General features: G+C 54.4%; 3 protein-coding genes across 4 annotated transcripts in view; all 3 read left to right on the forward strand.

The window, feature by feature from the left end:
• Positions 1-1,561: 1,561 nt before the first annotated feature.
• Positions 1,562-2,671, forward strand: LOC311421897 (olfactory receptor 2A25-like; the record flags this gene model as incomplete). Its single annotated transcript, XM_084494325.1, has 1 exon — positions 1,562-2,671. The coding sequence occupies exon 1, from the start codon at positions 1,655-1,657 to the stop codon at positions 2,669-2,671; it is 1,017 nt and encodes a 338-aa protein (XP_084350451.1). The 5' UTR covers positions 1,562-1,654.
• A 2,126-nt stretch (positions 2,672-4,797) lies between these two features.
• Positions 4,798-10,268, forward strand: LOC311421871 (lipocalin-like). Its single transcript, XM_084494290.1, has 7 exons — positions 4,798-5,014; positions 5,438-5,577; positions 6,754-6,824; positions 7,666-7,731; positions 9,266-9,376; positions 9,603-9,704; positions 10,118-10,268. Exons 1-7 carry the CDS (start codon positions 4,847-4,849, stop codon positions 10,141-10,143), a joined length of 684 nt encoding a protein of 227 aa, XP_084350416.1. The 5' UTR covers positions 4,798-4,846; the 3' UTR covers positions 10,144-10,268.
• A 2,187-nt stretch (positions 10,269-12,455) lies between these two features.
• NPDC1 (neural proliferation, differentiation and control 1) overlaps positions 12,456-24,665 on the forward strand; it is a 29,766-nt gene continuing 17,556 nt past the window's right edge. The window contains exon 1 of one of the 2 annotated variants that reach the window (XM_084494548.1): positions 12,456-12,612. In XM_084494548.1, coding sequence (XP_084350674.1) covers positions 12,531-12,612 — 82 coding nt within the window. In that variant the 5' untranslated portion in view covers positions 12,456-12,530. The remainder of the gene's footprint in view (positions 12,613-24,665) is intronic. The other variant, XM_084494549.1, reaches the window with a different exon arrangement.

A 24,665-nucleotide genomic window follows, 5' to 3' on the forward strand; every position in this document is an offset into this window, starting at 1 on the left:
TTCCTCTGTCTCTGCTTTCTGCCCTTGTTTAACAGCACATACCACACAAAGCATGGAGAGTACATGCCTTTCTTCAGCCACCAGTCCCTTTGTGGTTCAAAGCCTGATATGTCATTTCTCCCAGCCTGGATCCCTGACAGATTCTCCCCTCCTGATGCATCACCTCCTTGCATTAGGAGGAGCATGTACATGGAAGCTCCCAGTTGCTCAAGTGCTCCAGCCTTGCCTGTGGGACCAAACCTTGGGCTGTCTGCACCTCCCTCCCTCCCAAAGTACACATCCAGCCCATTTGCTGGGTACCAGGACAAACGTACAGCCAATCCCTGAATCTCCACATTGTGGAGCTCATCCCCATCATTGTGGGGATGTCCTTGTTGCCTTTTGCAGAGAACTTGCAATGTTGTTTGATGGAGCTCAAGTCTTCTCAGCCTGGTACCCACCTCTTCCTCGCTCCTGGAAGATGCTCCCACACTTCCTTCTGCAACAACCTGGTGACTGCCCTGTCAGCCCCAGCAGTGACAAACTGCCTCTTGCAAGTTTGAGCATAAATCACTGATTGTCTCCTTCCTGCTCTTCCTAAGAATTCAGTAGTTTTAGGTTCGTACTCAATATCTTATGTATCCCTGAACTCCAGTTTCTCATTAGATTCAGAGTCTTTCCCTTTTCCTGCAGGCTGGTGCCTCTGCTTTTGCTTGCCACCCTTGAACTACTTGAACAACACGATCACCTTCAGATGCCTTTCTGGTCCTGTGATCTCTCAAAATTCCCTCCCTACAATGCTTTCTCAAGGTGCTCATGAGACTACAGTGCCGTATTTGCAATCAGACACTGTCTTTGTAACTTTTAAAGGTGGTTTGGTTTTGATTTGAGGTTTTTGTTTGCTTGTTTTGTTTTGTTTTTCCAGCAGAAGGATGAGATGTGCTTCCACAGTCTATGGTCTTTCTATGTTTTCATTAACAATGTAAACACACCTTGCTGCTATGAAGGGCAGCAATAGTTCAGCAAGGCAGAGTCGAACCTGCCATGTTTTTGGGGATATTTAGACCACACTCCAGGTACAGCCCAGGAAACCTGAAGGGGAGAGAGGGACTGCTCCTGTTTGTTCTCATTTAACAGTTCCTGGGATCCTTATGGACTACAGTGGTGATGTCCCTGCTCTCAGGTGTTCTTCAGGTGATGCAGAGTTTTGGCCCGTTCATCACCAGGTCCTGCCCCAGCTCAGACAGAGGCACAGGGAAGTGGTTTTGCTGTGCCATGGGCTCTTCAAACAAGTACCTGAAGAGCTAGAACCATTTCAGCCAGGTCTGTCAGGTTTCTACCAGAGTCCACTGGCAGCACTGGGCCAGAGTTGCCCCCATGCCAGCTGAAACAGCTACGGGGCAGTGGGAACATGGGCATGGCTGTGCAGGTGTGGGCTCCTGCAGGGTTGGCTTGAGGATTGAACCCCCCTGGGCTGAAACTCATCACCTGCCCCAATAGACATTTCCCATCCCAGAGCCCCTGGAGCACGATGTGAGTTGCGAGGGTTGCCAGAGGCTGTGTCATGGCTTCAGCCCACAACACAACAGAGCAGAAGGCTGGAGACATCCCACGGCAGGGGTGAGTGCTCACCCTGCTTCCACCTGTCCTTCATGTCCTCCTGCTCTCCCTGTAGATGAGTTCCGAATCCCTGCAGGGGGGAAATCTCAGCAGCCCCACCTCATTCCTTCTCTTGGGGTTTTCCAGTACCTACAACGCACAGGTGGCCCTCTGCCTGGGTTTCTTGCTCATTTACCTGGTGACTCTGCTGGGGAACCTGCTCATAATGAACCTCGTCTGGCTGGATGCTCACCTGCACTCCCCCATGTATTACTTCCTGGGCCACCTCTCCTTCCTGGATATCTGCTACTCCTCTGTCACACTCCCTAAGATCCTCAAGGATTCCTTCTCATCACAGAAGACCATTTCCTTTGTGGGCTGCATCACACAGATCTACTTCTTCCTTAGCTTTGGAGGCTCTGAGTGTGTGCTCCTGGCTGCCATGGCCTACGATCGGTACCTGGCCATCTGCCGCCCCCTTCACTATGCAGTGTTCATGAGCAAGAAGATTTGCCACTGTTTAGTGGCTGTTTCATGGCTGAGTGGCTCCTTCTCGTCTCTGATACAGGCCTTTCTCACAGCCCACTTACACTTCTGTGGGTCCAAAGTGATCAATCACTTGTTCTGTGAGATACCCTTCTTGCTGAATGTGTCCTGCAGTCCTAATGCTCGCTTCAACAAGGCCGTCCTGTACGCTTTGGCTGGGACTATTGCCATGGGCTCTTTCCTCCTTACTCTCGTATCGTATGTTCACATCCTCTGGGCTGTCCTCCAGAAGGGAGCAGGGGGGCAGAAGGCCTTTGCCACCTGCACCTCCCACCTGACTGTTGTGTTCCTGTTCTTTGGTGCTGGGGCCATTGCCTACCTGCTGCCTCACTCCAGCACCTCCAAGGAGATGGGTAAGGTCCTCGCCCTGCTGTACGCCATCATAACCCCCATGTTGAATCCCATCATTTACAGCTTGAGAAATAATGAAGTGCAAGGGGCCATCAGAAAAGCCCTGCACAGAGTGTTGTCACAGAGATCCACCAAGGACACAGGCAGGGCTGCAGAACAGCCTCTGCCTTCACCATGCATGGAGCACGGCTGTTGATGACCCAAGATGATGGGGGACAGTGGGGCTCTCTTGGACCAGTGGCAAGCAGAAGGGAGACCTCTGGAGATGTGAATAGACCAGGAGGGGATTCCATAAAACCATTAGGTCTTGGTCACAGTTCTCCCAAAAAAAATAATTCTGTGAACTTTTTTCCTAAGAAATAGGTATTGTCCAGGTCAAGAAGCAGTACTGAACCTCCACAAAATGCCTTTGTTGTGACGGTGCCCTTGGTTATCCTTGTTTTTGTTGTTGTTGTTTGTTTGATTGTTTGTTTGCTTTGTTTTGTTTGTTTGTTTGTTTTAATCATTTATCTGCACCGAGGTTTTGTCAGGCTTCCTGGAAAGAGCTTTTATTCCTAAGCAAAGCTCTTTCTGAGGTGAAACACTGCAAAGTGCAGCAGTAATGCCCTGCTGTAAGCATCTCCTGCTAAGTGGTGGATAATCTTGTCTGGGCTGGACTTGCAGACACTGCAGAGCCGGATGTCTTTCTCTTAATGCAATAAAATATGTATAAGTAGGAAAACCATTGTCAGGGGATTGATCTTTGTAGTTTCAGGAATCAAAGCCAATCCTGGGAACAGACATCTGCTTCCGCATGCAAAATGGTGGTGACAAAGCAGGAGTGTAGGTGGCACCTGAACATGCCTGGGAGAGCAGATTATTCTGATTCATGATGTGCTTTCAGGAAGAGTGCACAGGGCTCTTGGCACCACACAGAGCTGAGAAGGCATTGCCTGGTGGCCACAAATAAAGGGATGTGGAAGAACACCGTGACCGTATCTCACTGTGTGCAAGAAGATACGCCTACAGGCACAGTGAAACATCCTCACATCCTTCTTGGACCTCAGTCAAATGCTGGGCTGTGATTTCTTTTCAAGCTTCTGTAAGGCTCCCATTTAGCAGAAATTATGGGAAAAAATGGTTTCCTGTGACTGGAAGCAACCCCTCCTCTGGTGGAACCAAGAGTTTCCCAGTCAGAACCCAGTGTGCTTTATCCAGCTTAGGCAAGGATGTGACACACCCTCCCCAGAGCACACCATCAAGGGAGAGCTAATTTGGGAATCCAGTTTGCAGGACAGATACAAACTTGGCTGCTCCTTTGCCAATAAAAGAGGAATTGCATATTCCTTCTCACCCACGGTCCCCAGGACACGTGAGCCAGATATCCACCCCTTTCTACTGATGCTGAAACCCAGGAGGGTTCAGTTTCACAATTGTTCCTGCCAGTTACAGCTATTTTCATATTTGGCCAAGTATGCATCTCTTGAGGTGACAGACAGGGAAGGGTCTGTCATGGGGCAGGGAAGGGTCATGCACCACAAGTCCTAAGTGTGCTCTATGTTTGGCCAGTGTTTGCTACAAAAGATAAATATATTTCCCTTTTATCATACTTATTTATTTGGGAAAAATCTCTGCTTTCTCTGTAACAATGGTCTCCAAAGTGGAGTGTGTGCACTCCAGGGGTGTGCAAGACAATGCATTGGGGTAAAGGAAGAAAATATTTTTTGTACCACTAATAAATAAAATATTTTAATACTGTTTTAAAACATCATCTTTATCTCATCCTTTCTTAATTTCCATTTTTCTATATATTCTATAATGTACAGTAGTAATACATGTATGTAATTTGTAAATAACTATATTTATATTGGAGGTATGTGCTCAAAAGCTTTTTAGTACGAGGGGTGTATGATTAAAAAAGTGTGGAGATCACTGCTCTGGAACAACAGATCTGAGCAAAAATAGTCTGGGGGAGTGGAGATTTACCCACAGCAAAGGAAGATTTAGGGATGTAGTCAGGATGACATATGCAAACCAGACAAGTTGAAGCCCATGGGACTAGGTGGAATGCACCCAAGGGTGCCGAAAGTGCCTTTTGGGGCTCTGCATGACTCTGCAGAGCTTCCTGCTTTGGTCCTGCAGACACAGTCAGCGGCAGGGAATTCCTCCCCACTTCTCCCTGCCCCTGGCGGCAGAGCTGAGCGTATCGCTCTGTGCCAGACCTAGCAGGAACACACTGTTCGGGTGCAGGCGAAAGCAAACACAGTGCCAGCTGAGGCCACGGCTGCCGATGTTATCTGTGCAATGTCTTCAGCCGTCATGCATGTGGCCAGAGACGGGTTTGCTTGCTGCCTCTGAGGAGCTGTGCAAGCATAAAAGCTTGGAGGTCCCCATGGAGCACAATGTCCTCACAGGTGTGCTGCATGGGTGCCAGGTTGTGCTTGGCAAGATGCCAGCTCTGAAGATGAAGGTCATGTTCCTGCTCTTGGAGCTGATGCTTCTGTCAGTGCTGCAGGCCCAGGCAAAAATCCCTCATAAGGAATATTTTGATTCAGAGAAGGTAATGACATTTGAGGGAATTTTCTCATGGTGGAAGATGGGGAAGCTGCCTTGCTTGGATACAGCCTTCGTAAGGGAGCAGAGATCAGACAAAGCCCACCTGCACATTTCTGTGAGGACCCCAGCTCCTGCTGGGAGTCAGAGTCCCTCAGGCTTTCTGGCATTTAAAATCATAACATCTGGGTGCTTAAGCACCCTCATGGGGCAGTCAGATGGCTAGTGAGTATTACTGAGTACCTGGGTTTGTCCAAGTGGATTTTGCATCTGGTTAGCTCTTTATGACAGACTACTGCTCTGCATTGCAGAAGAAATGCTTTTCTACCCCATCAGCAGCCTAAGCTGAGGAGGCTTTAGGGGCTTCCTGCTCTATCCCTGAATCTCCCATTGTTTTCTGTATTAATGAGTGTAGAGCTATTCTCTCTAGCTTGCTGGGAAGTGGCATATCATTGCCATAGCTTCCCACTCCAGCTGGATCGAGGACTTCAAGAGAAATGCGAAGATGGCTGTGAGCACTGTAAAACCACAACAGAATGGTGAAATACTCATCACAACTTTAATTTCTGGGTAAGCTGCACTGCAAAATCTCATTTGCTATGGCTTTCACCATGGGCTTCTTTCCTTTTTGCTCTGAAAAAGCCTCTCAGTTAGCTCTTGAGTTCTTCAAAAAACATAGGAAGAACTGCATAGGTCCCCTGGGGGAGGTCATTGCTTCCTGACATGGTAACACGTGCGCTGTTTGCGTGCATGGAGCAGAGTTTCCAAGAGCTGGCCTCCATCCTCCAGCTTTGAACAGTGATTAACTAAAAGTAGAAAAATACAGTGGACATGGAAACATCTGCCATGTGGCTGGAGACTACAGAGATGAGACCAGAGGGGCTACTGTGCTATGTGCCCACGCAGGAGATGTCCAACATCTGCTCCTGCTGCTGACTCAGACTTAAAGTACAGCCTAGTCTTGCAAAAATGGAGCAAGGAACTGTGCAAGTAAACCCTCTGGCCTGGTGGGGGAGATTTGCTCCTTCTAGCTGCAGGTGGAGCCAAAGAATCAGTGCATCCATGGGTGTTTGTAAAGCACCTCTAACTGAACAGTGTGAGCAAAGATTTAGGATTATTGTCTTTTCTCCACTACCAGGCTGTGTAGGGCATTGGAGAAGTGTCATTAAATCAAAGAAAATTTAAACATTTTTCTATTTAATCTATCTTTACCAGTGCAAGATTGTCTTCACTTGTCATTCTGTGTGCCTAAAAAGAGAGGCCAAATTCAACCAAGCTTCTTCCCAGTGGAGAAGAATGATGTGGCTTCACATGCTTTAAAATTATTTTCTTCTTTTCTTTAGCACTAACTAGAGGGTGCCACACAGCCCACATTAATTACCTCTTCAGTCAGCCCAAAAAAAAATCAGATTGATGAACCTCTTCCTCCTAGAAAGGTGTCCAGTCTTGGTTGGATGATGAGGGATGAAAATCATAACATTTTCTTGACAGCTTCTGCCCAGCCACCCCTGACATGGTTAGGTGTGCCTTGTCTCTGAGTGGAATTGTCTCAGCTCAAGCCCCAGCTGCATCTTCCTGCCTCTCCCTGCAGCTACTTGGGCTAGAGCAACCAAATGACCTCTTGAGCCACTTTTTGAGGAGACCAAAGGAAATGTGGTGGAGCTGCTCCAGCTAAAGGGGCACTGGGAAAGCTGAGGGGGTTGCATGCCATAAGCCAGAGTCTGATGGTCTTTGCTTGCTCCCCAGCCCTGAAGGATGTGAGCAGAGGATGATGGTCCTAAAAAAAAATGATCAACCTAGTCAACACACAAACTCCTGTAAGTACCAGGGGAGCACAATGGCAGAGGTGGGAGATCTGTTCCTGACCCAGCAGCAGGGTTTAAGTCATCCCCAGGACAGGAACCCTCTGTGGCACTGACATCAAGTTGGGCTATTGCCCCCCATGCAGGCAATAATATGTACCACCGCAGAGCAGACCAGCAGGAGCTAGGGATTCCCTGTCACAAAGCATAGGATGATTCTGGCATAGACCCCATAGCCAAGGGACGTCCCTTAATGGAGATGCTGTGATGCCTTCCCCTCTCCCCAGGCAAGCCCAGCCCTCACTGTGGGCTGGTGCCACTCAGCAGACCCCCAGCACACCTCTGCCACGCAGCCTGGCCCTGATCCCGTGCCCAGCTCACCTGTCACCACCAAGCCACAGAGCTGCTGTGGCCTGGCAGTGGTTCTGGGAGATGCCCTGATCCCAGAGTGATGGGAAAGGGCCCTGGGCTGTCTGCACCAGGCCTCCTGGGTGACCTGTGAACACCTCCATCTCCCCTGTCCCAGAGCCCAGCCCCGCACACCTCCAGCTCTCCAGCTCTCTCCACTGATCATGCTAGGGTTGGGATTTAAGGGTCCTTTTTCTGTACCATACAATGGAGCCACATTACCAGGTGTCCCAGAAGAGATTAATCTGGGGAGAGGTTGTTCAGGAGCATCCTCAGAGAGGGCCCTAACTTCCTTCCAGCAAGAGATTGGGTGCAGTGCTTGGGGGCCCCAGACTCTCTCGTGGTGCAATGTAGTGCCACAAGGGCCCACTGGAGGGGTGAGAGCTTGCAGAGATTGGATGTTGAAAGTACTCTTTCTTCTCAGGACTAAAAAAATGACTTTCTTCAGGCTTTTCTGGGTTTAGGAGCTCTGATGATGGTCTTGAGGAAAGAAGTGGCACTTCTCACAACCACGGTAAGAACTGTTGACTCTTGGTGGATGCAGCCCTGGCTGGTCCCAGGGCCACGGGAACACCCTGAGATGGAGGCAGCCCAGCTGAGAGCTGGACACCACCACGTCCCACAGCCAGAGAGTGGAACAGGCAGTACTGGGGATGAGGCTGGTGTGATGGGGATCCCATGCTGTGCCAGCAAGCAGGTGCAGGGAGCCTCCCTGGAGGCAGAATCACAGAATCACAGAATCACAGAATTTTCTAGGTTGGAAGAGACCTCAAGGTCATCGAGTCCAACCTCCAACCTAACGCTAACAGCCCTCCACTAAACCATATCCCTAAGCTCTACATCTAAGCGTCTTTTGAAGACTTCCAGGGATGGTGACTCCACCACTTCCCTGGGCAGCCTGTTCCAATGCCTCACAACCCTTTCAGTGAAGAAGTTCTTCCTAACATCTAACCTAAAACTCCCCTGGCTCAACTTAAGCCCATTCCCCCTCCTCCTGTCACCAGGCACGTGGGAGAACAGGCCAACCCCCACCTCGCTACAGCCTCCCTTGAGGTACCTAAAAAGAGCGATAAGGTCACCCCTGAGCCTCCTCTTCTCCAGGCTGAACAAGCCCAGCTCCCTCAGCCGCTCCTCGTAGGACTTGTTCTCCAGGCCCCTCACCAGCTTTGTCGCCCTTCTCTGCACCCGCTCAAGCACCTCGATGTCCTTCTTGTAGCGAGGGGCCCAAAACTGAACACAGTACTCGAGGTGCGGCCTCACCAGAGCTGAGTACAGGTGGACGATCACCTCCCTAGCCCTGCTGGTCACGCTGTTCCTGATACAAGCCAGGATGCCGTTGGCCTTCTTGGCCACCTGAGCACACTGCTGGCTCATATCCAGCCGACTATCCACCATCACTCCCAGGTCCTTCTCTGCCTGGCAGCTTTCCAACCATTCCTCTCCCAGCCTGTAGCTCTGCTTGGGGTTATTGCGCCCCAGGTGCAGGACCCGGCACTTGGCCTTGTTGAACTTCATGCAGTTGACCTCAGCCCATCGGTGCAGCCTATCCAGATCCTCCTGCAGAGCTTTCCTACCCTCAAGCAGATCGACACACAGCTCAGCAAAGCCTGTGGCAGTTGGAGCCATGCAGGCTGGGAGTGGTGCTAGCTTCAGGAACAGGATACGGCAGGGAGTGCATAAGGGGTGTACAAGTGTGCTGGAGAGGGTTACAGCAGAGGGTAGGGGGTGCAGAGGAGGGGTACAGGTGTATAGGGTGGAGAAGCTTGGGTGTGGGAGGCAGAGGGAGTGCAAGATGGAGCTGAGGCAGGCAAGATGTGTGAGAAGCTGCACACAGCCTTGCATGGCAACTTCTGGAACCCCGGCAGCCCTGGGCATGGGGATGCTCAGCCTGTGCCCAATGGGATGCAATGCCCAGAGCTCACCCCTCCCTATCCCACACCTAATGCGTCCCTCCATGGCTCACAGTCCTCTCCCATCTCCCTGCCTCCTGCAAGGGGGCATGGAGCTCTCTCCTTGCCAGCTCTGTATCCCTCTGCTTTCTCCTGCAGAGGATGATGTCCCCAGCTGCAGGCTGCTAGATACGGACTACAGCAACCACATCCTCCTCCTCAGTGACCGCGAGTACCAGGGGCGGATCATCTCAGTGTTGTTTCTCTACAGTAAGTCTTGGAGAAAGCAAGAGCTGGGGAGGCAAGGGGTGCATGGGGCAGACCCTTCAGTAAGTGGGATGGGAACTGCAGGAGAGTTTTCACCTGGTCACTCTGGGGATGTCTGGACTGTCTGCTCTGGCACAAACACGGCACCCAGATGTGCCTCTCTATGCCTGGAAGGAGGAGGGCTTGGACAGTTTTGGCCAGGCTGCAGCCACCACTCTGTCCTCTGCAGGTAGGGATGCTGAAGCGAAACCCCACATGTTAAAGAAATTCAGAGACACCATGAGCCAGATGGGGCTTTCTGAGGAGCAGATGATTGTACTGCCCAAGACCGGTAAGAGCAAGAGGCAGACCTGACCCCACATTCTCCCTGCCCAGTGGGGTCCTGTGCACTTGGCTCTTGCACACAGCAGCATTGAAGTGGGGGTGTGGGATGGGGGAAGGTGGCACCTCCCCACAGCTGTTTCACTGCAGACCACTGATAGCTATGGCTCACACAGTGCAGAATGGGTCAAGAAGGGTGGTGGTGCCCTGGAATGCTCCATGCACTGAGCTGGGGCAGGTGCAGCCCTTGCAGGCAGTACACAGGGTGTGAGGCAGAAACAATGCGATAAACTGGGGTCTGCAGGAGATTTTAGCTTGTGCATCCCTCCGTACATCTGCTGAGCAGCTCTCCTCTGTGCCACGTTACTCCTCGGTTTTCTCTGTGGGAAAGGAGTGGGGCCTCATTCCTTGTTTTCTTTCCAGAAGAGTGCACCCTGCCATCAGAGTAGGTGACTTAAAGCTCCAACCATCCCATCCTGTTGCTGGGTGAGCCCCAGTGTCCTCCTGCCCACCCACCCTGAGCTGGGAGCACAGCCAGTCCCAGCACAACTATGCACAATCAGCTCAAAACTGACCCCAGCCCAAAAGCTCCTGGGGAAAGACTTAGCACCATATAAAAGCTGGAAAATACAATTTTCTTTTTTTTTTTTTTTCTTTTTTTTTTTTTTTTAAGCTTTTAGCCAAATAAATTGTAAGATCTGAAATTCAGCAATAGCAATGGATGTGGCCTCAATCTGAGTTTTGAGAAGCTGGGAACTAGCAGCTGCTTGCAATGGGACAAGCCCTTGGAGCTGGGGCCGCCTCGGTGCTAGGAGTCTGCCTCTCGCAAGCAGCAAGCACTGCTCCATAGACTGGGAACAGAACCAGGGCATCACAGGGCAGTTCCAGTTCAGGCAGGAACAGACCTTTGGGGGTCTGCAGTCCAACCACTTGCCACAACAGGGCCAGCCATGGGGTCAGCCCAGGTTCAGGCTTTCACCCCACAGGGTCTTGCAACCCCCTGAGGTTGGGTTCAGCCTCAGCAGCTCATTCTTCTCCCCCAAGAGAGCATCACTTTCAGGCCCCTCCCGGGGCAGGGGCAGTAGGGGGAGAGGGGGAGGGGCTGAGGAGGGCTCTCAGTCTGCAGGGGAGCAGTTGTGCTACCATCCCTGCTCGGCCCCCACAAACCACTCTCCTGAAGTGCTATGTCTGCAGAGCAGCCTGTGCATTCCCCTGTTTGGGGCTGCCCTGACCCCAGCACTCCCATGCTTGGCTGGGCACTTGCTGGGTTTACTTCTGGACAAAGCCATTGCCTGATCTCAGCCATTTGGCAGTGGTGACTTTTCCATGTCCTGGCCCCTGTTTTTGCTGCCACGCTGCAGACTCATGGCCCAGATCAGCTTTGTAACTGCAGCCCTGGTCCCTGTGCTCCTCACACCACCAGCACCTCATCCCCTCCCATCCCATGACCTCAGCGGCTCCCGGTTAGTTGGTGACTCCATCCCCTGCTCTCTAACCCCACCGGAGAAGTGCTGCCTCTTGCGGTCCCTGCTGTACCAGTCTGGGAGTGCTCCCACAGCTGCCCTGAAGACCCCATCTCAGACCTCTTCAGATCAGACCCAAAACACCCTGCTGCAGGGAAAGGGAACAAGGTTGAGATAATAGCAAATGAACTGGTGGAGCCTCCGGTGGGTGCAAGAGCATCTGTCATTAAGGGTAGCTGTCACTCACCAGATGTTTCTTGGCCTGCAACTCCTCAGGCTTAGTCCTACATAGTGCTAAATGTTTGAAATATAGAAATTAGGAGACTCCAATTAACCAAGTCACATAAGCAGGAAGCAGGGCCTCTTCCTTCCTTCATGCAAAGAGAGGGGAAAACAGCAGTAGTCAGGGAGTTCCAGAGTCCTGTGTAGGAGTAAGGTGCTGGGAGGACATGGCAGGGCCAGGTCAGTTTTGGAGCACAGGGACCTGCCCAGTTCTGTGGGCAAGGGGATCCCAACTGGACCCTGCTGTGGAGATGGCTCTGTCACGCACCTGGGGAACACCAGTCCTGGCATGCAGCCAGGGGCACTGGCTCTGGCAATGCATGGAACAGGGCAGGGGAGGCACCTGGGGGGAGCTGGCAGGGTCTTCACCTGAGTCTGAGCTTGGCCTCTCTGTCCCTTGGTGACAGGGACAATGCAGGGCAGAAGCAGGGACTTGGCTCCCTCTGAGCACCAGGCAGCCCTTCTGTGCTGTGCAGGTGACAGGGCACTGGCACAGGCTGCCCAGGGAGGTTGTGGAATGTCTGAAATGGATTGGACACGGTCCTGGCACCTTGCTCTGGGAGGCCCTTCTGGGGCACAGGTTGGACCAGAGGATCCCGGAGGTGCCTTCCAGCCTCAGCCATGCTGTGATTCTGTCATCCCCATGCACGGGATCTCACAACCCCTTGCCCCCCTTTCATGTGGTTTCTGAGGGGCCAGGGCAGGAACTTAATCCCAACACCCGCTGCTTTTGCCTCAGCTCTGCTCCCGGGTTCGGCTCCCGGCACGCTGCGAGCACAGCATCTCTCCGCCCCACACGCCTTCTCTTTCTGCGTGCGGACCGCATTTCTGACCACAAGATTTGATGTGACCGAGGGGCCCGACCCCGGCAGGCCGCTCCACGAGCCGCAGAGCGCCCGCCCGGGCCGCGCCGCTCCGAGCCCCGCGGCCGCCGTCCGCTGAGCGGCGCGGCCCGGCCGAGCCCGGCGGCGGGCGTTACGGAGCCAGCACCGCCCCGCGGGGGGGGGGGGGGGGACACCGCCCCGCCCCGCCCCGCCGAGCCCGGCGCCACCGCCCGCAGCCCCGCGGCCCCGCGCCCGCGCCGCTGGAGGATGGTGGCGGCCCGCCGCGGAGCGCTGCTGCTGCTGCTGTTCGCCGCCCTCGGGGCCTGCCGCCCGCGCGCCGCCCGCGCCGGTGAGTGCGCGCCGCGGCCTGGCTGCGTGTCCGCGTCCGCGTCCGTGTCCGCGTCGCCTCGGGGCTCCGCGCTGCGCGTGTCCCGGGGGCCCAGGGCCGTTCTGGCCGGGCCTGCGCCTGCCCCCTCCCCGGGGACCCGGCCGTCGGCTTCGTCCCCCTTTCCCCGGGGGCCTGGCACCCGCGGAGGAGCGGTGCTCCCCCCGCCGGGGCGGGCCCTGGGACGGGGCACGGGTTGTGCGCCCCCCCCCCCCCCCCCCCCGAGGGGCAGCGGCGGACGGGAGGCAGCGGGCGGTGCGAAGCCGGGGCGGGGAGCCAGCAGCCCGCAGGTACCGCCGGGCCTCTCGCAGTCCTGGGGTGGGCGAGCTATGAAACCCACTGGGCCGGGGTCGAAACGCCTCGTGAGGCTGCTGTCTGCTTCCCAGGGTGCCACGGACCTGGGCTCCGCCGTGCCTGGCTTGGAAACCTCGGTGGCCTGAAGCCATGGGTGCACGGCTGAGAGATGTGCACTTCACCCGGGGTGTGCTGGGCTGCAGCAGGGATGCCTTGGGAGCGGTGGAGCTGACAAAGGGTCAGGGGTTCCCAGCGTCCTCCTGCAGGGTTCCCATGTTAGGTGCATAGCGATGGACCGTGCCTTCCCGAGGTGTGAGAATGAGATGGAAAATGTCCCTTGGTCTCCTCCATGGTGTCCTGCAGGGTCTTGTTTCTCCCACTGTTGCCCTGAAGCACAGCCAGCCCAAGGACAGGGTGAATTCAGCCACTTGTTCCCCACTACCTCTGCTCCCTCATTCTTGGCTGAGCTGCTGCAGGCACTGGGCAAGCCCAGGTGTGGGGATGGGGCTCAGCAAGGGGAGCACAGCACATCACATTTCCTGCTGGGTTTTTGGGTACCTCCGGCAAGGCCCTGACAGCTGGTACCTTTGATGCAGGCTGTGCCCTGAGGCCAGAGGTGCCCGCAGGTGTGGGGACTGTTCCCAGACTGGCAACAGAAACTGAACTGTGTGGGGCCAAGCAGAGCATGAGGAAGCTGGGAAGACACTGTGCTGTTGCTGTGGTGGAGTGTCTTTATTGAAAAAAGAAACAAACAAATAAAGCTGCTCTAATGACTGAGCCATCTTACTGAGCTGTCATGGGGATGCGTCAGTCCAGGCACAGAGAAGTCGCCTGCCTGCCCTCTGCTACACCAACAGCACAGGAGCTTGCTGTTTACTCACCTGGCAGAAGAACCACTCTCCTCAAGAAGCACCACCACTCTGCAGGGCTGACATACTGACAGGAGGCATTTCTGATTTTCTACAGGGGAAGAAAAAATGCATAGCTTTCATTTCCCTCACAGCAGCTCTGCATTTGGCCTTCTTTCTATTTTCTTAAGGGGGCTTTGCTTTGTTTTGGAGTTTCATTTGGCACGTCTCCCTGAACAACATGCATCTTCGTGGGGTTTGATGTGTGCAGGTCCAGCCCTTGGCACATACCTTGTCCCTCGCTCTGTGCCCACTGCTGGGCTGTGCAGGGCTGCCATGGGCAGGACCCCGAGCCGGTGGTGTCCCTGTCCCTGTGTGTGGGACAGAGTGTCTCTCTTGGCAGGTGCTTTCTGCCTCGCCGGTTGCAGAAAGCACTCAGGTGCTTGGAGCCAGGCCTTGCCTCCTTGCTCCCAGCATTGTTCATGGGCAGGCACTGTTCTTGCTGGCAACGGGGTGGATGCTGGCAGGAGTGCAGCATGGGCTGGTGCCGGCATGACCCCACTGGGCTCCCACCGGCCCTCTGGGAGGTGCAATTTTTGAAAATCTCCCAGTGGTTCAAAACATGCAGACCTTTCTGTGCTGGGGTGGCTGTAAGCAGGCCCTCTGTGTGGTTGCTGCATGCATGGCATTTCCACACATGGAGGCCAGGGCTGGGTGCAGCCCCGTATCACCCTGCAGGGGTATCACAGTTAGCAGAGCCACCTGGGGACCATGATGCATGCTGCAGAAGGAGGAATGAGGTCTGGGTGGCTCTGCAGATGTTCTGGTCAGACACCAGTGATCTGGCATAATCTGCTGGCTCTGAATTTAAGACCATTACAAAGCCATGGTGGTTCATCTGAGACTGCAGGCTTCAAGGCAGCAGCTTCACCCTCCCGAGGTATCCTCCAAGGAACACTTCCTGGGGCAGGCCAGGCGTGCTGGCAGAGCCATGCAGGTGGGGGACCTCTCAAGGGGGCTGCTCTGGTGTCATCTGTGCAGTTTCCCCTCCCATCCCTGCCCCGTCAGAGGGCAGCTTCCCTGAGATGAGGTGAGTGCAGGCTGAGAGGAGTTGTCAGCTGGGCTGTTGTACTCTCTCAGCACAAGTGGGTGTAATTTGGGGGGCACTACTCAAGCTCTTATTTTCTGCTCAGGCCTGAGCTGAGTGCATTGTGCTCAGGCTGGGCAGGTGTGCCAGTGGTGCCCTGTGTTAGCTCTGGGCTGTGGCTGCCTGCCCTTGCCAGTGCTGCAGGGAGTGTGTGTGCCTTGGCCAGACGCAGGTGCCTGCCATGAGGTTTCTCCACAGCAGTGCAGCAGCTTTGCAGCATGGTGTCCTCAGACTCAGCCTGAAGCTCTGCTGGTTTTTGGCTTTCCCCCAAGCAAAAGCTAGGGATAGTTTCTTTGCACTATTTCCAATAATGTCATTTTACAGCCTGGAAATGCTGACAGCAGCATCCCACTGCCAGGATGCCAGCTTTGCATGGCACCCAGCAACTGGGAGGTCAGGATGTGGGCACGCAGCAAGAGCTCTGGGTTAGTTTCTTCTTCTGGAGCAGCCTTGGAGAGCGCCTCTACCCTGCCCTGTCCTGTCCCCTCTGCTGGTCCTGTCCCCTGCTTGCCGTGGGGGAGGTTACAGCTGATTGGTGTCCAGCTGGGGACTCTGTGGGCGCTGCTGCCTTCTTCCTCAAGCGCAGCTGGGAAGGGGAAGCGTTGGCTGTTTCTTTCCGTTATTAAATTTCCCCTCTTGGGAGGATTGGGTAAAGCTCTGCTTGCTCTGGAAATGTCTGCGAGGTGGGGATGGCAGGGCCCAGCAGCATCTCCTGCTCCATGCCATGTGGGTGGTGCCAGACCCTGTCAAGGAGAGAGCCAGGGGAAGGTCCAGGACCGTCACACCTGTGTCCCCCGGCTCTGCAGCTTCAAGATTGCTGCTTCAGGCAGAGGCTGACATCTCCCCAGACTTTTCTGCCTCCTGCACTGTGACCAAAAGGCCTCTGCAGTAGATGGCGTCTCACAGGACACAGATGGCATGTGGCGCAGTTACATCCTTGTCTTGCTGAGGGCCTGTTCTGAGATGAGGCAGCAGCTGGCTTTGGAGGTGGTACAGCCAGTACTCTTTTGTTTTGCTTTTTTTTTTTTTTTTTCTGTGTCTCTTTATCCAGTGTGCACAGCTTCTAGCAGAAATGCTTGTGCTGCCTCACCTAGTTTTCTGGCTCCATTTCCTGGAGCATTAGTAAGATTAAGACTTCTCACCCCTTCTTGAGAAATTTGTTTGCCAGAATTGATCTATTAATACTATAAACAAAAAGATTTTCCAGATCAGATGGCAGGAGAGAACCTCTTTTCAATAAGACCAAAAAAACAGCCCTGCTGCTGCAGCCAGCAGCTTGCATCAGAGATGCCCAAAGAAGCTGTTAAGCAAAGCATGAGTGGTCGTTTCGGGTCCAAGTGACCCATTTGGCCCAACATTCCTGGGAGGATGCGTGTGACTTGCAAGCTCCTTGTTCCCTTTCCTCCTGGTGCCACCTCTGTGGGGATGGAGGTGAGAGCACAAACATGGTTACTGATAGCAGCTTCCCAGCTCTGTGGTGGTGCAGGGAGCTCTCAAGGTCTCGTGCTGTACAAAACAAGGCAGGAGTTATCTGCCTGGCTCTTTGCCCTGTGAAGCCTTCATGGCTCACCACACAGTAGGCTTGTCAGTTGCTCGGCTTTTAATTTGTCTGCTTTGCAATTACCCTGGTGGGGAGGGAGCTGCCGTGGGGTCAGGGCACAGAAGGCTGCTGGCCTAGGGGACTGTCCTCCTTGTGCCTGTGGAGAAGTGCCAAGGAGCTGGGCACTTGCAGGCTTCCCCAAGGGCTGTGGGATCAGCTGATCCTGAACAATGAAACTGGGGGCATGCAGAAGGTGGGCTGTAGCCTGTGCCCAGTTCTGCACCCATCACCGTCTCCTCACTCCTTGCAAGTGACGGTTCTGTCTTGGAGAGCTTCTCAGGAGCTTGCACAGTGGGTGAGCAAGGCGTGGTCTCTGAGCCCCCACATCATGCAGGTCCCTGCGTTGCTGTGTCTGGCAGCTGGGTTCATTTGCAGAGAGCAGAGGCTTTCAGGTTTCCCTGCTTTTTCTTGAGATGCAGAGAAGTTCATCTGAGTCATCTTGGTCATGGTGGTCAATTATCCCACTTGGCAGTGAGGAGCTCTATGCCTGTACTGTGGATGGCACTTCAACTGAAAACCTGGTATGACTGGGGACTGCTGACCATCCCTGTGGTGTGCAGCCACCCCATTGTGGTTAACCCCCCTAGGCTGAGCATTGAGACATCTTCTGCCACACAGTGGTGCAGCCCAGTAGTTCATGTGTGTCTTCATGTGTCCCTGGGAGCTGGGGTGCTCAGTTTGCTCCTACTGTGAGAAATGACTCCTCCTGGGTTGCGCAGGCATGGTAGCAAAGGGGGAGCAGGAACTGAGGTGCTCAGGCACCCTAAGGGTTCTGTGGATTGATGCCTGCTCTGGGGAGCATTGTTGGGCAAGGGTCTGCAGGCATGGGGAGGGGGAATGGGTGGGAAGATGCCCCTGATCTACGTGATGCCCCCAGTCACTGCAATTCCTGATGCAGCCAGCTCCCTTCACTGCCAAGGCAGAGGTCTGAGAGGGCTTTATGGAAGAGATGCCGTGACTCTCCTGCTCCCTTTTTGGCTTCCACGCAGCACAGGCAAATACCACCCTTGTGAGACCTGGTCTCCTGCCATGAAAAAGGAGGCAAAACGCTGCAGAGACCACATGTGTCTTTGGAGGCAGGAAGGAGCATGAGGACAAGCTGCGCTGGGGTTGTCCTGTGAGCACCACACTCTGGTGCTCACACTGGTCCCAGTCCCTGCTCCAGAAGTTGCTTTGTCATCTCCTGTTGCTGTAGCTGAGGGGACCCTCATAGTGTGTCTTCCTGGACATGATGTTTGCACTGGGGCCATGCAGGGAAATGCCTCTTAAATGTGCAACTTCGCCAAGTGCTGTCCCAAAGGGCCAGTCAGGGCCCCACGGGTGCTGCTCCCAGCCAGTCTGCAGGGCAGTGGGACCTTGGCACTGGGGACTCACAGCCCTGCGCACTCCTCAGCATTCTGCCAGGGCACCCTGGGGCTGGGCTGGGCAGGGCAAAGCCCCAGCCATTGGGGCAGAAGCACTGGGTGCCTTCAGCTCCCTGCTCTGGACCTGGGTTTAGCTTTTGGGGTCTGTGGGCAGCCTTGATGGCTTGGTTTCAGTGTGCTGCTCTTTGGGAGCAAGACCCTGGCATAATCCCACGGCTGCTCTGCTGGAGGAGGCTGCTGGTGCTGCTGAGGCCCCTGCTGAGCTGATTTCCCCTCTCCGCGAGTCTCTTCAGCACAAACACAAAGATGAGTTTGAGACATTTGCCTGAAACTGCCTTTCTGGGCCATCAGAGTATTAAGGGACATAATCGGCTTATGTCTGCTCCATGCTTATGGCATGGCAGGGGCACTGGGGACAGGAGGGGGCACAGGGTGGGACGGGTGATGGGGACAGGAAGGGCAGCCCTTCCCCAAGCATGAGGCTCTTGGTCACTGACCACAGGAACTGCATCAGTCCTCTGCTGAGCATTAATTACAGGAGTATGCACGTGGTGTCCCAGTGCTTCATTCCCACGATGGGCTCTGGGGCTGGTCCCTGATCCCTGACCAGTTCAGGTGCTCCTCAGGGTCACTGCTGCCTGGACCCACTTGCACCAGGGCACAGCCCCGGCACTGGTGCCACCAACGGGGCATTTGTCTCTCATGTCCTTGCTCTCTGAGGGCACTGCTCCCTATCTGCCTGGCCTCAGGACCACATCACCTCTCCCAGCAATGCCTGAGCCCAGTGTGGTTTTATCTACAACAGCTATTGCAAGGGTAATAAGAGCACTGAACAGAGGCAGCAAGCCTATAATTAGCCATTTCATGAACTAAGGATAATTACAATTAGAGAAGAAACTGGCCGTTAAGTGCTTGGAGCGTTTGTAGTGGCCATTTCTGGGAGGGACAGCTGGGCTCACATTGCAGAGGGCAGCTCAGTGCCTGGCCCAGGCAGCGCTGCGTGCTCCGGGCACCCAGCCTGACAGGTGCGGGGCTAGAGCCGGGCACACCCTGGTCACCAGGCCATTGTTTGTTCGGGCCCATGTCAGGGAAGAAGCTCCAGGAGCTACTTTGCACACATGTGGGGCCGTTCTCTCTTCTGCAAAAGCAGAGCCTGGGGCCTTTGGAGATTCTGGGACAATGGATGTCAAAAAGCTTTGACAGTCCCTGATCAAATGTTTTGTTTCCTGTCTGAGGACTGCACGTGGGCTACTGGAGTATGTTGTGTTGTGTCCTGTTCCCACATGGGCATTTTCCATTTCCTTCCATTGTCTGCTTTGAATTCAAGGAAGAAAATGCAGCCAAGAGCAGGTAATATATAATGTCCTGCCCCTTCCCATCAGTGAAGCGCTGCGATCCCAGTTGCTCCATTTTGTGTCCAGCACAATGTAAGGCAGCAGCTGCCTGCCAGTGTGCCCAGTAGCGTGTTTCTGAGGCCTCTCCAATGCAGACAGGGCAGGCAAAGCCCTCGCTCAAGCAGCAGGAGGGAGGTTTGCTTTCTGCAGGCTGAGCCCCGCCAGCCCAGGCAGGTGACACACGGGTGACGTGCCAACAGGGAGCTTTTCTGGCAGCCAGCCCAGCCCAGCCCATCACGGTGCTCCTGACGTGCTCCTAAGCCTCGGTTTCCCTCCTGGGGGATGGAGGTGAACAAAGGGCAAAATGTAGGGAAGGTGGCCCTGGCCCTGTATGCAGGCAGCACCATGGGTGCTGACTGGACCTGGCCGAGGCTGGGGCATTTCTGCAGTCTGGGGCTGCTGGGGAGTGCTCCTCAGGGCTGACAGCTCTGGTGTGCTGTGGGGCAGTGGGAGGAGAAGCTCTGGTTTGAGCAGCTCATCATCTTGTGTCTGCCAGGGATTATTTCCAAGCCGCCTGCTAAGCCATCAGAGAGATAGGCCCCGGTAGTCTGCCAGTAATGTGACCCGGCGTGGGGCTGGCTGCCGGCAGCGCTAATTCTTGGCTTCCTGGCCGGAAATTAGGAGGTTTGCTTGAGCTGTCTGCCTCTCCTGGGGGATAAAAAACAAAGGAAATCTCCATGTGGTTCCTCTGCTGCTCTGACACTGTCTGCAGCACCTTGGAGTCCCAGGGTGCTGTGTTCCACAGGCAGACCCCAGACACGGCTGTGCCTCCTGCAGGGCCGGGGGCCAGGTCCAGCTCCTGCCCAGGTTGCAGGAAGCCCTCCTGTGTCCCCAGCCCCACAGGGCTAGCTCTTCTGCAGCTCTGTCACTACCTCACTGCGGGCTGAGTCAGAGTGGGTGCAGTCTGTGTGAAAGCTGAATAAGGGCAGGACAGGGTGACACGGGCCTTTCCGTTTGCCTTTCACCATGCGTGTCCAGTTGAGCGCTGGCATGGGTGGGCTCCCTGCCCAGGGTCCCATAAGGGTTGGTTTTGCTGCTACAGTACTATAGGACTTATGCCGCCTGTCCCCTGGGACCTGTTGATAACTGGTCATGTCACTGGTCCCATTTCTGCAGGGCTTCACGGTCTGTAGGGAATGCTGAGGCCAGTGCCAGCATGTGGGTCAGACAGTGCGGGCAGGATGGACAGACCATCCCACACGCAGTGAAGCTGCCTATGCTGCTGCCTCCAAGCTGCCAGAGGGCGTTTTATCAGCAAAATCGTGCCTGATGCATCTTTACTAAAGGCTTCCAAATGTCTCCTGGAGGTGTGGAATGCAAGCAAGATGTGGGAGGGAAGCATCTGGCCTCAGTGGGCACAGTGGCGCTTAACCATGGCCCTGCTGCTCCTGGATTTATTAGAAACTGTGCTGGCACATCCAGTCAAAGCACGCTCCTGTGCACGATGTGCCTGCTCAGGGTGCCCTGAGCTGGAGGACAGTGGGAATGACAAACAGTGGGAATGACAGTGGGAATGACAAACTCCCAACCAACCCTGAATGTGTGTGGGATTTGCTTCTCCACCTGGATCCGTACAAGTCCATGGGTCTGGATGGGATTCATCCCAGGGTGCTTAAAGAGCTGGCTGACGTCATTGCAGGACCTCTCTCAATTATTTTTCAACAATCTTGGGAATCTGGAGAGGTCCCAGTAGACTGGAAGCTGGCAAATATTGTGCCAATTTTCAAGAAAGACTACCCTGGCAATTACAGGCCTGTCAGTCTCACGTCAGTGCCTGGTAAAATTATGGAGAACAAATGCATAACAAATTTGATTTCCTTTTATGATAAGATCACCCATCTAGTCGATCAAGGGAAAACAGCTGATGTGATCTTTTTGGACTTCAGCAAGGCTTTTGACACAGTTTCCCATAGGATCCTACTGGACAAAATGTCCAGCATACAGCTAAACAAAAACATCGTACAATGGGTGAGCAATTAGCTGACAGGTAGGGTTCAAAGGGTTGTGGTAAATGGAGCCACATCAGGCTGGTGGTCACTAGTGGGGTCCCTCAAGGTTCCATTTTAGGGCCAGCCCTCTTCAATGTTTTTATAAACAACATGGATGTAGGACTAGAAGGTGTTCTGAATAAATTTGCTGACAACACCAAACTTGGAGGAGTTGTGGACTTAGCTGAGGGTGGAAAGGCCTTGCAGAGAGACCTGGACAGATAGGAGAGCTGGGCAATCACCAACCGCATGAAGATTAACAAGAGCAAGTGCCGGGTCCTGCACCTGGGATGGGGCAACACCGGCTATACATACAGACTGGCCGACGAGACACTGGAGAGCAGCCCTGCAGAGAGGGGTCTGGGGGTTGTGGCTGACAGCAAGTTGAATATGAGCCAGCAGTGTGCCCTGGCAGCCAGGAGGGCCAACCGTATCCTGGGGTGCATCAAGCACGGCATTGCTAGTCAGTTGAGGGAGGTGATTGTCCCGCTTTACTCTGCACTGGTGTGGCCTCACCTCGAGTACTGTGTGCAGTTCTGGGCACCACAGTACAAAAAGGATGTAAAACTGTTGGAGAGTGTCCAGAGGAGGGTGACAAAGATGTGAAAGGCCTAGAGGGGAAGACGTATGAGGAGCGGCTGAGGTCACTGGGCCTGTTCAGCCTGGAGAAGAGGAGGCTGAGGGGGGACCTCATCAAGGTCTACAACTTCCTCGTGAGGGGGTGTGGAGGGGCAGGCGCCAACCTATTCTCCTTAATCACCAGTGATAGGACCCACAGGAATGGTGTCAAGCTGAGGCAGGGGAAGTTTAGGCTTGACATCAGGAAGAGGTTCTTCACAGACAGGGTGGTCGCACACTGGAACAGGCTCCCCAGGGAAGTAGTCACTGCACCAAGCCTGTTGGAATTTAAGAAGCGTTTGGACTGTGCACTTAGTCACATGGTCTAAACTTTTGGGTAGACCTGTGTGGTGCCAGGAGTTGGACTTGATGATCCTTATGGGTCCCTTCCAGCTCAGGGTATTCTATGATTCTATGCTGTGGCCATGCCTGCACTTGGTCTGTCAGCTCCTCGGGTGCTCAGTCAGGGTGGATGGGCTTACCTCTGCTTCCTTCTCACAGCAGCTGGTGCAGCGACAGCACCGCAGAGTGGTTCTGCTCTTTGTGCCCTGGTACCTCTCCAGCCTCTGTTGCACAGCAGGCTGCCCTGCTCATCAGCACGAGCCTGCCTGGTCAGTGCTGGGAGGAGAGGAGCGGGACCACTGAAGTCCAGTTGCTTGAGGCTTTGGTTGGGCCCATGCTCAGCACCGTAAAGCCGTGCAACTGCAGCAGTGGTGCCAGGGATGCCCATCCCCTGCGATGCTGGTGCAGTCCCCAGTGCAGTGAGAATCTGCAGCACTGCACGATGCTGTCCTGGAGCATAACAGGGTGCAAGAGTGGGTCTCCCTGGGTGAGGCCCTATGACTTGCCCACCTGACTGCTCTCTGCACTTGGGCCTTGTTGCTTGTGCTGGCTGGAGCCATGGGGCCTGGGGCATGGAGCTGCTGCTGGGCAGCATCAGGAGAACATCCATGGCAGCCCCTTGCCGGGTTTTTGTCGGGGGGGAGCACCTGCAGGCAGCAGCTTGTGGGACAGTCTACCCTCCCCCAAACTTCAGTGTCCACGCAGAAAAAAAAAGGAAAATGAATAAATTGGTATTTGCTTGAGCAAAGCCTGGTAAACCAGAACAGAGGTGGATGTTCTAAGCTGCAGAGTACAGCAAGTTCTTTTTGGCATGGGGTGACACCAGTGTGAGCCTGGTATCCCCAGTGTAGGGGAGTTCAACTCCCCCCTAACTCCATCCACACCAAGAGTACCTCATCAGTCTGACTGGAGAATGTCTTCTGCATGCAGTACATGATGCTTGGCTTGCACCAAGTAAATTGCATGTAACATCTATTTCTTCTCCTCCTTTTTTTTTTTTTCTTTTTTTTTTAGTCTCTTCCTGAATATGTAAAGCAAATCACTTGTGGCTGGAGGCAGGCCTCAGTGCTGCAGAGCTGGTGGGGAGGAGATGCCTGATCTTCCTGGTGCTGTGCAGCCCCCATGGGGCTGGAGCTGCCTAGGGATCCGCTGGATGCAGTGAGAGGGCTACAGGATGGAGGATGGGGTCTTGTTTGGCTCAGTGTCCCCAGTTCACTCCGCGCACCTGGCAGATAGACCTGTGTGGCTCTAGGAGGGGTGAGGTGTGACATGTGCCTAGGCTTGATGACCACTCCCATGAGAAATGCATGGCTAGCAGTGGTCCCCTGTGGCCACTGGAGAGCAGGGTCCTGCCCCCCAGGCAGCTGCCAGCCCACCTGCTGCAGGCAATGCAATTGCGGGGCAGGGAAGAAGGGTCCCAGGTCCCTGTCCATCGCTGCCTCCTGGCCCTGCCCTGGTATCTCCAAGTAAGCAGCAGCTTCACCTAGTCAGCAGGGCCAGTGGGGCCAGGAGCTGTGGTTCACAGGAGCTGTTTTCATCCATCCTAGTGCTATCTCCCCTTCCTGCAATGCCCATTAATCCTGCTCCTGTTTCCCTGATGTGCCAGGCAAATTGCCAAGGTGGTGAATAGCAATTTTTCTGTCCAGTCAGGTATTTTAGTAGCAATTAAATGAAATACTGCTCCTTCAGCTCAGCACAGGGAGAACGTCTGGTGCTACCCCTTCCCTGCTCTGAGGAGTGGGAAAACAAGAGTTCATTGAGTTTTTGAGGTGTTTGTAGTCAGGATCTGCTCTGGCAGTACTGTATATGTTGTCCAAAGCAGGTGCTGTGTGGAACTCACCACTCCATGCTCTGCACTGCTCCCATCCATCTCCACCCCATCCTCCGTCCTCCTCTCCCACTCCTCCAAAGCCCTCTCCTCAGGGAGGATGAACACTCCCTACAGCCCTGTACTGCAGCTTCAGTCCCTTCCCAGCATGTCAGGGACACTGCCGAGACATGCCCCAGGGCATGGCAAGTGATGCCTCTGCAGGGACCAGCTCTGAGGTAATGTGGTCTTACTGAAAACTGAAGTAAGGCAAGGTGGCTTGAGGATAGCAAAGGTTTTGCATCCCCCCCAGCATCTTGGGTGGGTTTGGCTCTAACTCTCCATGTTGGCACTCTGGGCTCCCACAGCACCCATGGGTGCTCACTCCTTGTCCATTACAGCTTATTCCTGAGGAGCAGCATGGTGAGCCTCTGAGTGCACCCTTACAGGCTGAAAACACTGGGGAGCCTTCCAGGGAGGGATTTGTTTTGCAGGAAGGGTGCAAGGCCCCTGAGTGTCCTTGCTGCAGCACCTACCCCAGGAACAAGGCAGGCAGAGGTGGCCTGTCCCCTGTGCATTTCTCCTGCCCTGTGCTACCCTGGGGGGTTGGAGTCA

Source organism: Aythya ferina, assembly GCF_964211825.1.
Source record: "Aythya ferina genome assembly, chromosome: 20".
Lineage (NCBI taxonomy): Eukaryota > Metazoa > Chordata > Aves > Anseriformes > Anatidae > Aythya > Aythya ferina.

Bases quoted from the DNA above. Each gene is read 5' to 3' on its own strand.
- LOC311421871 (XM_084494290.1), top strand. From the start codon at position 4,847: ATGGAGCACAATGTCCTCACAGGTGTGCTGCATGGGTGCCAGGTTGTG. The intron at 7,732-9,265 runs GTAAGAACTGTT...TTTCTCCTGCAG, and splicing joins TGGCACTTCTCACAACCACG to AGGATGATGTCCCCAGCTGC. The intron at 9,377-9,602 runs GTAAGTCTTGGA...TGTCCTCTGCAG, and splicing joins CTCAGTGTTGTTTCTCTACA to GTAGGGATGCTGAAGCGAAA.